The sequence below is a fragment of the Rhinolophus hipposideros genome (genome assembly GCF_964194185.1).
Source record: "Rhinolophus hipposideros genome assembly, chromosome: 4".
Taxonomy (NCBI): domain Eukaryota; kingdom Metazoa; phylum Chordata; class Mammalia; order Chiroptera; family Rhinolophidae; genus Rhinolophus; species Rhinolophus hipposideros.
This window is the reverse complement of record NC_138050.1, coordinates 53,098,227-53,110,421: the sequence shown is the minus strand read 5'-3', so window position 1 is coordinate 53,110,421 and position 12,195 is coordinate 53,098,227. Positions and strand designations below refer to the sequence as shown.

Below are 12,195 nucleotides of genomic sequence, written 5' to 3'. Positions count from 1 at the left end.
TTATTTGTTATAGTAATAAATTGCAAGCAACCTAAATATATAGCAGTATATGAATGGCTAAGTAAATAGTAGTACATCCATTTATAATTATTAAAAATGTAAAATATGTTTTCATGTTAAGTGCAATAAGCAGAATACAAAATTATATAGGTAATGTAGTTTAATTATGTAAAAAATGTCATGAAAGGTAGAAGGGAGTGTGCTAGAGAATGGTTTCTTCTGGGTGGCAGAATTTTATTGCTTGATAATGCAGGTGGTAATGATTTTGGAAGATTGCTTTGGACCCCGAGTCCAGACTGTGTTGGAGATGGAAGCAGGGCATCAGGGACCACTGAGGGGGTACTGGGGCCTCAGACTTGGAGAGTGACAATGGCAGGAAGAAAAAAAATCCAGCTACTTTATGAATAGTTGGTTAGGTTAGTTCTTGTGACAGAGCCAGGCACCACTGTTACCTTTATTTTCAAATGTGAAAACTGAAATCACTGAAATGTTTTCAGTGTCTTAGGTCATGAACGGTCAGGAGTGCCTGGCTTTAGGTGACAGAGCAGGGGGTTCAGGCTCTGTGTGTAGTGTCTGTGTGCCCTGTGGGGGGAGGGGGGGCTGGCCTGGCTGAAGCCTCAGTTGCCTTGATAGTTATTTCATTGTAAAATTAGGTTGCTATTGCTGGCCTTGGCCTGGTAGTATTGTTAAGAGGATTAGCAGAGGTCTTACAGTTATCTGGCGAAGTACTTGACCTTTAAGATGTTTTTGAGGTTATGAGGAAGAGTATTTAGGAGCATTTGGGATGTTAGGCATCATTGAGCCCACCATACCGTTCTGTTTGCAAACAGGCAGCCCATGTGAGGATTACCTGGAGAGCTATAGTCCAGGGTGAGGGGGTCGTTTGTGACATGCCTGAGCTTGCTGGATTTTGACAATGAAAGAACGTTAACTGCACCGCTAGGATGGTAACAGACATCTTTCCTGGTAGAGATCAGAGAAAGCATTTCTATGGTAGAAGCTGGATGCCCATCCCTAGAGAGTGAAAGGTATGGAATCACTTTTTTTAGGGGATCGGGAGTTTCTTCAGTTATCATCAGAGAATGAGGTTTCTTAAATATGTCGATCTAGGAAGTTCCTCATGACCTTATATATTCAGTGATAGTCTGTGGTTTTATTTTTCAGTTTTTTGGGGACACTTTCACTTTTACTGAGTGCATTACATCAGTACTCTTTATGGGAAGAGCAAATATTTCTCCTTTCATTTATGCCAATATCATGACAAAGCAGGGTAGCTTTTGGCTTTGAAACATTGCAAATATGATATTATAGGTAGCAATCACTAGTTTTAATGTCCAAAAGAGATGTGCATCTTTCATAAAATGCTATAGCAGACATCCAGGAACCTTGCCTGTGCTACAATGGGGTGCCTGCCTTTCCCTGCTGTGCCTAGGACTTCTGCATGCTGGGCCAGGGGGAGTCCTGAGCCTCTGACCTGACGTCCAATGTTACAGCAAGCAGCCTGAGCTCAGCCCCAGTTCTGCTGCTTTTACCTTTGACTTGTCCTTTTGCTTCTCTCCACCTTCACGAAGATTGCTTTTCAATCCTGTGACATCTGATGTTTCTGCCTGGGCCTGTGTGTGGATAAAAAGGTCCATTATTTCCTTTCACGTGCTTCAGGGAGTATAGAGCGGTACACAGCTTTGTTCCCCTTGGCTTTCCATGGAGCTGTTGCCCTCCTTTCTTACATCCCACCCACTTTTCTGATCAACAGTGAGGGGCCTAGTGAAGTCTTTGACAAATTTTGCTCCCATTGTTTCCATATAATTTCCTTATTTTATATAGTTCAAGATCTACATGAGTGTTTTCAGGTGGTAGCAGAAGCCTGGCACAGAGTAGGAGCTAAGCATTTGGTGAATGAATGAAGGAAGAACTGAATTGTTTAATCATGGGAAGGGCTGTCTTGTAAAATAATTATCTCCTGACTAATGGAGTTGTGTAAGAATTAGCTCCAAATAGGATTCCAAGTTAGGAGGCTATACTAGGTGGTTCATAAGATTCCTTCCTGAAGTCAAAGGGCTGACACTTATCAATCCCATAAAAACCCTTTTTGTAAAAAAGGGAGACAGATCCGTAGACAAGTGCAGTCCCAGGTAGGATGTGGCAGAACCAGGATTTGTGCCCAGGTTTGTGCTCTTCACACATCACGGTGCAGTGGTGCCATCAGGCTGCTTGCTGAGGCCAGCGTCCTGTGGTGAATGCATCATGTGGCCCTGCAGCTTTTGCTGTAGTAGCCATTGTATAGTAAGCCTTTAGTGTTTGGAAGAAGTACATCCCAAGACCTTGTGAATCCCCCAATTTAGAAATACTATGGCAACTTCTTTCAGGAGGTACAGTAGCATAAAACAAACTTTTACATGGCCCCTGCAACTCTTTTTGAGAGTTAATGTTATCAAGTATTAAGAACTTGCAAGATCAGCAAGCTACATTCAATCAGTTATTGCCGGTGGGGGTGGGAGTGGGGCCGCTCCTCTGCGTGCTTCTGGCTTCTGGATTTGTGGAGCCAGGAGGGGCTGTTGGAATTGCTTCCTTCAGCAGCACTGCCTTTCCCTTTCTTCCTCTCCTTTCTCTGGAGGCTGATAGTTTATTAGCGGCTCAAGTATTATCATTTGTTTGGAAATTTTAAGTACTAAATACGGTTTAAATAGACTGGGTTGAAAGGAAATGGGCAATGATTTTTTTTCTTCCTGGTGTGGGAGGGGCTGATGAAGTGGGTGGGAGCTGGGTTAGAACAGCTGTGTCATTCTTTAGTGTCCTGCTGTGCTTGTGAACCAGGATTGTGATTTTAAAATTAGGTTTCAGTTTATGATGATAATCTTTTATCTGGGTCAGATCTTTAAAAATTACCAGATATTATTCATTTTCAATATAAAACACAATGGCTACCAAGATTTGCAATGAAAGTTGTAACTCATTTGTAAAATCAGTGATACCAAGCACTCCCTTAATGCTGGTAATAATAAAATGAGTTTCTGTGTGTCTGCAAGGTAATGAAATCAGTTGTCCTTTGTTTTGCTTTGCTGTAATGGCTGACAGTTCAGGGATTGTCTGTGTGCCTTGCCTGATGTCCTCCTCCTGTGTGGCACCATTGTTTGACTGGACTTGGTTCTCCACGCCTCATGCCTCAGGGAGAGCTCGGCTGGCGGAGCTCAGCCTGGGTCGTTCCTGCTTTATGGCTGTGGAGTAAAGGCTGCCCGTCCTGTGAAAACTGCGTGCGTTTCTCTGGTACCCAGCCTTCGTGTGATGGCGCTCTGGCAGCCGGGTTGTGAGGTCTCATGGGGTCCTGCAGCAGCCAGAGTGTGCAGAAGTCAAGAAAGGGCAGAAAGGTGATGAGTGGAGTACATGCATGGGCTCGGGGGCTTCGGGGGGGGACGCGTGACCTGCTGGCAGAGTGGACAGCCCGCCTCAGCAGGACTGAGGTAGCCACGTCTCGGTCCTGCCCTGAATTGGTGGAAAAGCTAAGTGTAACTTGGATTGTTTGCATGGGAGATTATAGAATTTGTCTTTAGCACTTATTTGAAGGTAATGTTTACATTTCTAGTTGAAATGAAGCAATTGAACTGTCTTAATAAACATAGCTTTTTGGCAGAGGATTGTGTTTGGTACATTCTTACGGGAAGCTTTTATACCTGCATGCTATGTTAATGCTCCCATTGACAAAACGCCGTTTTATTCTTCCATCATACTAGGGATGCTTTCTCAGTTTTCCTTTCACGGTACCTAGGAACTGTCTTTTCTGTTTTATAAAATAGGTGTTGGGGTTCTCAAGCATGCTGTAACCAGTGCTGCTGCTAATAGTTCCTAATATTTGTAATTAGACATGAAATCGTATAGTTTAACCTTGGTTTTAAAATTAAAAGAGGACTCTTCATATTATATACCTGTGATGTTTTATTTTTATTTTCAGTTCAAGAACCCATTATACTTTGTTTACTTCGCGTTGTTTTTGAAGGATGAGATCTGGTTTACAGTATAGTTCTCTGATGATGCAGGGGTTGGCGTCACACTGTGTTCTCTGTCCACCAGTCCTTTGACATTTGTGTCTACTGAGTATTTCTTCGAAGGAAGACATTGTAATCATAGGATCAGCACCCAGATTCCCGCACAAAGGAATGAACTCTGGAGTGGCCCCTCCTCCCTCTGACTCCACCAGTCTGCCATGAATAGACCCATTCAGGGCAAAGCCAGTGTTCAGTGTCGCAGTGAAAGAACCTCTGACTCTCTTCAACTTAAATAGTGTAGTATGTGAGTTACTTAATCGGGTTTGCATTTACTCCTGAATGACTGGACTCTCTTCCCTAGTACACAGAAAACAGTAGTGAACAGAATAATCCATGTTGCTTTTATTAATGCTGTAATCTAAGTTTTTAGCTTAATAATTACTTTTTTCTTAAATGTTTAAACATGCATTTTGATTATCAAAAATCAAAACAATGTGTTTGATAGCTTTATTTTGTGCGATTCTTTTGTATGATTAATTTGGGATAATTGGTTAGTTTTGGAAGACATAGCACATGTTAATACGTGTAGTAAATCCTCAGAAAACACATGCAATCTAATTTTGTGATTAAAGAGCGTGCTGGTTCTCTAACACAGTGGGATGAAAAAGGTAGTTGAAGAAGGGATTTCACTTGATCCACTTTACTCCTGTCAGGTGCCATAGAAGCCCTGTCTCCTATCCTTAGTCTGGTAGCTGGAGAAGACAGTATTGGGTAGTGCAATGTCCGACAGGGCTAGCTAGCCTTACATTCTGGTTCTGCTGTTCACTAGCTGTTTGATTTTGGATAAGTTCCTTAATGTCTTTTCCTCTGTAAAAGGAGAGGTTTTGTGAGGATTAGAGGTGCTGTGTGTAGAGCTCCGTGCTCAGTGCCAGGAGTATAGTAAGCGCGGGTCATTAGTTTCAGGCCTGCCTGGGCATCCCAGCTCCCCCTGCAGACCTGGCGCCTTCTCGCCTGGCCTGGGAGGAGCAGTTGCTCTTGGCGATGACTGATGGAGAGAGACTCATGTTTTAGTTCAGCTCTTTTGCACTCTGTTTATCTCTCAGTTTTTAAGAGTTGTTATTTTGGCTAAACTTGCTACACTAGTATAGAATATCAGAAAACATTTATTTTTATGGTTGATTTATAATTATTCAGTTGTCTTTAAATAAAGTACAGGCATACCTGGGAGATACTGTGGGTTTGGGTCCAGACCACCACAGTAGAGCGAGTCGTGCAGTAAAGTGAAGCACATTAAAACAAGGTATGCCTGTAGCGGCCGTATAGTGCTTGTCTTACGCTGGAGGACCTTTAATTTTTAATAAATGTGTGTAGGATGATCTGAGACTTTCGGATTCTCTAAGGAAGGTCTGTAGTTTCCAGAAATTGATTTAGGTTTGCTAGATGCAATCTAAAGAGAAAACTTCCTGTTTTTAAAAGTTGAAATATACTTTACGTGTGTTGCAATGTATCACTTTTAAGGGTGTAGTTCAGTGAGTTTTGACAAGTATATATGTATCTGTGTGTCAACAGTCCAAGTCACAATATAGACCATGTCCATCACCCCAGAAGTTTGTCTCATGCCCCTTTCCTCATTGTTACGCCCACACCTCGCCCCATTGATTTCTGCCATGGTACATTAGTTTTGCCTGTTCTTAAACTTATTATAAATGGAATATGCAGGATGTGCTTTTTGTGAATGGCTTCTTTTGGACAACAATGTTTAGAGATTCATCCATGCATCTGTGCTTTTGTAATTATCAGTGATTCCTCCTTTTTATCTAAATAGACCTGGCATTAATTACCTGATGGTGGAATTCATTCTAGCCTCATTCTAGGTATACCTGTGTCACATGTGCTTGGCAGTAAGATGAAGTCAGCGGTATAGACTTACTAATAGTTATTACGTGGATTTAGAAATTAATCACAGGGATTGGTGATATTAAACTCATTAGTATTACATAGAAGCACCAATGTGAATTGGACAATGGTAATGAACTTTCCAAAGCTTATAAATCTTAATGTCAAATAATACGTATTCATCGTTTATTGCAGGTGCTACAGAATATTTTGGAAACAGAAAATGAATATTCTAAAGAACTTCAGACTGTGCTTTCAAACTATCTACGGCCATTGCAGACCAGTGAGAAGTAAGTTACATGATAAATTGTGTTAACTGTAGAAAATAAAGGGTGAAATACTGGAACAATTCAGTATACCAGTTTGCCTTAGACATAAGCAATTTGTTTATTAGGTTAAGCTTTAATAAGACATTGGGATGGGAGAGGAAAGGAATATAAGTAAAACTGGTTACATATTTTTACTGTCATTTTTCTTGGCTCTAGGTTAAGTTCAGCAAATACTTCGTATTTAATGGGAAATCTTGAAGAAATATGTTCTTTCCAGCAAATGCTTGTACAGTCTTTAGAAGAGTGCACCAAGTAAGTAAGATGCCAAAATTTACAAAATTCAGATTGGTATAACTGGTATTTACAGGACCAAGTTTAACATAATTCTAGAATTTACATTTCTAAAGATGGAAACTAGGTTATTTTGAATCTTTTGTGTATACCAACTTTTATAATACAAGCTGTGTTTTAGACTCTGAATTTTATAGTAGTTGTATTTGAAGGAGGGATCTACTGACTATTCAGAGAAAGGAGACGGGCTTCATGTGAGTGATGAGTTTTAAGGTGTTGGGCGGGGGGAAGTTGGGGATGAAGAACCCTGGAGAAGAGGAGAGAATAGCATGTGAGAGAGCGTGGAGGCACCAGTGGCTTAGGTCCTCTGTGCTGCTGTGTGCCACCTGGGGAGGAAGTGTGCCCCTACCCTGAAGGCCACGTCTTCCCAGGCTGTCAGGAAGTGGAGACATTGTAAAGCACCACATACGTCACATGCTCTTCTGATGTAGTAAGGACTACTTGGTTTTGTCACTTTTCCAAGATTTTTATTTTGGTGGGGGTGGGGAAGAAGGCATATTCTGGATGATTGGCCATCACATTTTTTTCTCTGTGACTATTTTATGTTCTTTGTTAACGTCAGACATTAAAGGATATTTATTAAGTGCCTGCTAGGTGTTAGATGACTTAAAATCATAATGCACATGAAAAGCTGTGAGATTTTACTCCATCAGGTGATGTTTGTTGTTTATTTACTTGTGGGCTTGATAAAGGAAGATGACACATTTTTTGCATTATCTTTAATTTTGTAGCCAGAAGGACAGAAACCTTTTTCTCTGGGATTCTGCTTGACCTCTGATTTTCCTTCCAGTGTTTTGCATGGGTCTTCCTCAATCTTGCAAGTGGTGAGAGGTGGCCTGCCTTCTGTGCCAGCAGCTCTTCAAATTGGTAACAGTTTGCCATGCTGAAAGAAGGTTTGGCCCCTTAACTTTGGCTTCAAGTTTTCATCAAGGCACTTCCTATTGGAAGGTGTGGGAAGGAAAGCTGAATGCCCGTGTAACTAAATACTGTCTTTCAAACAGAAATTCATATTATTTTTCCTTTTGCACTGTTTTTGGTTTGCATAAAGTGACATTACTTACGTGATCATGAAAAGAGTAGTTTGAGAATCACTGTGCTTTCATTTTGGTGAATGAAGGGCATTTGCCAGCAATTTGGGGTCTATGCAAGAGGCCAGCCCTGCTGTGCAGACATGGAAGTAAATGTTTGCTTCTGCTTTTCCCACTGCCTATAGATCATGTCGACTAAATAAACTGATATTTATATCATTTTGCAATACCTCTTGTGAGCCTCGTGTCAGCTCTGTGAAATAGGGCAGATACTACTCACAGTATAGACTGTTTCCTCGAAAATAAGACCTAGCCGGACAGTCAGCTCTAATGCGTCTTCTGGAGCAAAAATTAATATAAGACCCAGTCTTATTTTACTATAATGTAAGACCGGGTCTAATATAATGTAATGTAATATAACATAATAAATACTGGGTCTTATATAATATAGTATAAGACCAGGTATAATATAACATAATATAATGTAATATGATATAGACCAGGTCTTATATTAATTTTTGCTCCAAAAGACTCAGTAGAGCTGAATGTCCGGCTAGGTCTTATTTTCGGGGAAACGTGGGATTTAAAAACTGAAGTTCAGGGTGTAAAGTAATAATGCTTTAAGTGAAATTTCTAGTCAGGCTTCAGTCCTTAATGTTGTATCTGAATTTGGTATGACTTAGGTATTATTTTGGTCAAATTCCTTGAGGTTATGGTACACGGATAGGAGGTGTTGGATTTTTCATGGTGAAATGGAATGTTTCGAGACTAGCTTTCCTTACCACCCATTTCCCTTCTCTTTATGTCATGAACATTCTGCCCAAATCTCAGCATTCAGAATTTTCTGAATTCTGTCCAAATCTCTGAAAACTAAGACAGAGTTCAGGGCTGCGTTCTCCGATTCTTGTTCCTGGTTATCGACACCCCCCCACCCCACTCCACCCCGACTTCCTAGAAGCTCAGGGTGAATGAAGCCCTATAGTTTTCTCTTGGGATGCAGCTGTCCCACATAACACTGGCCTAAAAGCAGAGAAAACAGGAGACGTGCTCTGTGCCCCTTCTCCAAATGCCAGCCCTCTTCCACAATCTGTCTCCTCCTGATGGCTGTCTGGTGCCTTCAGGTAGTCCATTTTATATTTTATTCAAAGTTTCTTTGTTATCTGCAGGAGAGTCAGTTTGATACGAATAACTTGGCTACAGCCAGAAATGGAACCTCCTAGGTGTATAGAACCCACTCAAGTCATGGCTCTGCCCCCAGCCGTGCAGGCTCCTTGGAAGTGTGTTTTCTGTACTACTTGTCTGTGCTCACAATTCAAAACAAGGCAAGCTGTAGGCTCCCTTAAAACATGCTCATGCAACTTGCTGTATTAACGTGTAAAAAGGTGAGAAAATCAGGGCACAGAGAGGTTGAGTTACCCCTTGAGGACCTGCAGCTCTGGTGTCTGTGTGGCTGTGATCTCCGTGGGTACCAGCCCCCGAAGCCCCCCTGAGTGGGAGCCTGAGGCCGCTTGCGTAGTCTCATCTCTTGAAGTTGCCTGTGGCTCATGGGCAGACTGCGGGTGTCATAGAGAACGGCCGAGTGTGTCGGGAGGTTCATCCCGCTCGGAGTTACACTCAAGTGCATGGAGATCACCTTCATGTTGGTCTCACTCTCCTCTCTGAAATCTGTGGTTAGTGAATCGTGAACCTTTTCTCCAACTAGATATAGCAACAGGAATAAATGTATTATGGGAAAAAATTGTTGAGCAGTTTTATGACTTTGTAAAAGTTTTTCCTGGGATTCACTCATTTTTCACTCTGAAAAAGGAAAAAAATCTCTTTCGGCGTCTCCCTTTACCTTTTGCTGTTGCTCTTATTGCAAAGACTGGATTGTTTGTATCAACACAACTGTGACCAGTCCACTGATAACACCCCCCCCGCCCCACCCCCCCGCAGATCATTGATAACACGTCACCTGTGTTACACCATGGACAACACCCCCCCGTTATCAGATCCTGGCGCTGGCCACGTGGCTGACATGAGCAGCCCCAGGCACCACTTGTTCCTTCGCACCTGGCCTTGACACCGTGCCGGTGCCTCGCCTGCATGTGAATACTCTGAGAAACAGTCTCTAGAAGCACAAGAGAACCAAAATGGACATCTGCTGTTTAAATTCTTAAGTCATATTCTTGGATTGATGGTCTTGTGCGTTTTGCTTGTTTGTTCCATTAATTCCGTAATCTCGATGGTGTTACTTGGGATGTGGGATGTGTTGACACATGACCTGGGCTCCGTCTTAGGATGATCCATGTAACTTTCCTGAGCTCTGCTGGTGCCATGTAGTGAATACGGATCATGAGGACTTTATAAACTGTAAAGCCGTTCATGTGGTAGTGAATTCTTACAGAATTGGGTTGAGGTAATAAAACTCTCTAGGGCCACGCTCAGTGGGACCAGAAAAAGAAACAAAACCTGTGTAATGAAGTAATTGTCCATGCATAAGCTATACGAAAAAATGACTTAATTTTAATCAATGGATGAAATACAAAATATGAAAATCCATCGATCTAGATTTTAGGTACCTTCTTCTTTGAACGTACCAGGCTGTGGTACTGGACCAGGTGGGAAATGAAGTCATCATATAGTACATGACACACACTGAGCGGTATTTACTCCACCATAATCATTCAGTCATTTTCCTGTGCTCATCTCTGGCAGTGTTCTTTTCCTGTTCATAAAACTTGGGCACCCCATCATTCGTTACCTGCAGTCCCCTCAGACAGGCATTGGAGTTTCCTTGCTGGCGCGCTCTCCTTCTTGAAGCTGGCTCCTCCTATGTCACTGTGTCCCTGAGTGTGAACATCACCTGCTCACGTGTTGGTGTGTGATAGTCTCACAATAGATGTGTCTTAGGTGTCTGGGTCCTGACAGAGAGCAGGTGGTCACACGTGCTCTGGTGCAGCGTCCTTGCTGGTGTGTGGTGACTGAGAAAGGAGGCTGGCCTGGCTCCTTCTCCCAGAGGGCGTGCGCACGCGTCCCTGTGGGCTGGCCAACGGTTGTGTCTCATAAAACGGAGCCATCAGCAACTGTCTTACATGCTGTTTATTAACTATGTTGGTATGTAAACTTTATATTCTTGTGTCATGTTCCCCCAAAAGATTGCAGTCACTTTTAAGGTAGAGAGGATTTCTTTCTCTTTGTAATTCTGTTTCCAGTGTCTGAATAAATCATTGGAGTTCATTTGTTGTGTCCGTGACTGTCCTGCAGATAGAATGGTGGCTAATCCCTGAAGGCTATTCGGGGTGTCAGCACACTTGGAAAAGGGTGCTAGCAGTGCAGAGGCTAGCTGACTTTGACTTCAGATAAGGATAAATGAACTGTAAAACCCCTGCTCAGAAGCACACGCCCCTTCAGGGCCAGCTGGTTACTGTAGCGCATATTGACAGCTGAGCCACGTTCTGTGCCAGGACGGCTGTGCCTGTCCTGGTGTAACAGTGATGGTAGTTGTCCGCATTTGTTTGCTTGCTTCTCTCTCTCTACCTGGCACTGATTTACTGCTGGTTTGTGTTCATTTGTTTTAGTGTATTCACATATATGAGGTACTTACTAATGTTACGTTGTGGAGCCTTTGGTTTTCATCTCTAGCCCTGTTGCGTGGGCTCGGGGTCTCCCCTGACTGTCTCCCACTGCAGTCCACCTCCTCTGTGTTGTCACTTAGTCCCTTGTTTCCTGGGAACGTCCTGAGGAAACTGTGCATGTACAGCAGTTCATCTATGTTCATACTTAATTATGACTCAGATGGAGACAGAAGCGTCGGAAGTTGTTTTCATCCATTGTTTCAGGGTTCAGTGTTGTTGTGAAGTCCCAGGCCATTCTAATTCCTGCTTCTTCATTGGAAACTTGTTTTTCCCTCAAAGCCGTCAGTGTCTTTGTTTCTAGAACTCTGAACATTGGCTCCGATGTGTTTGGTTTGGGTCTCTTTGCATCCGTGGGGCTGGTACTTGGACTCTTTCCATCTGGATACTCTTTTAGTCGGCTGAGTTTTGTGATCCTTTCTCCGATTTACTTCTATGTATCTTGTTTGTTTTCTGTATCTGGAACTTTTGTCCTGATGTGAAACTGCTTACCCTGGTCTTTGATCTTCTCTTTCTTTCCCATTACTCTGAAAGATATCAGAACTTCAGTTCTCAGATTTCCTACTGACTTGAAATTGCGCTGTCATTTTAATTTTCAAAAGCTTTTGTTTTTTTGTCCTGAATGTTCTTATTTTAAAAGCATCCCCCCCACACACAATTTTATGGATACAGTGTCTTCTGTTATTCCTCTCAAGATTAAGTATAATTCTTCTGAATATTTTTCTGTTCCCTGAAGAATAACTATCATATTTCTTTTCCCCCTTCATACCTCTGCACATTTTGTCCTCTGTCGTTCTTGTCAGACGTGTTTGGTGAGGCTTCTGTGTCTTATATTATAATTAGGATTGGTGCACTAAAACACTTGAGTGGAAGTGCTGATCATGCGTTGAATACTTGCTGACTGTTGTTTTGTTGGAGAATCCCTTGTTTTATCCTTTTGGGTCACTTTCTCTGGATCAGATTTGCTAGGGAGAAGAGAAGGCTCTTCTGGTTTCCTGACTCAGAGGGTGTAATCCTTCCTGTCGGTTCTCTTGGGTTCTGGTGGGCAGATCATAGT

At 42.3% G+C, this 12,195-nt stretch overlaps 1 protein-coding gene across 8 annotated transcripts in view; it reads left to right on the top strand.

The window, feature by feature from the left end:
- ARHGEF7 (Rho guanine nucleotide exchange factor 7) overlaps nucleotides 1-12,195 on the top strand; it is a 130,163-nt gene that overhangs the window by 76,938 nt on the left and 41,030 nt on the right. For all 8 annotated transcript variants that reach the window (XM_081046047.1, XM_081046045.1, XM_081046052.1 and 5 more), the window contains 2 exons: nucleotides 6,072-6,166; nucleotides 6,362-6,457. In XM_081046047.1, the coding sequence (XP_080902173.1) occupies nucleotides 6,072-6,166; nucleotides 6,362-6,457 (191 nt within the window). The remainder of the gene's footprint in view (nucleotides 1-6,071; nucleotides 6,167-6,361; nucleotides 6,458-12,195) is intronic.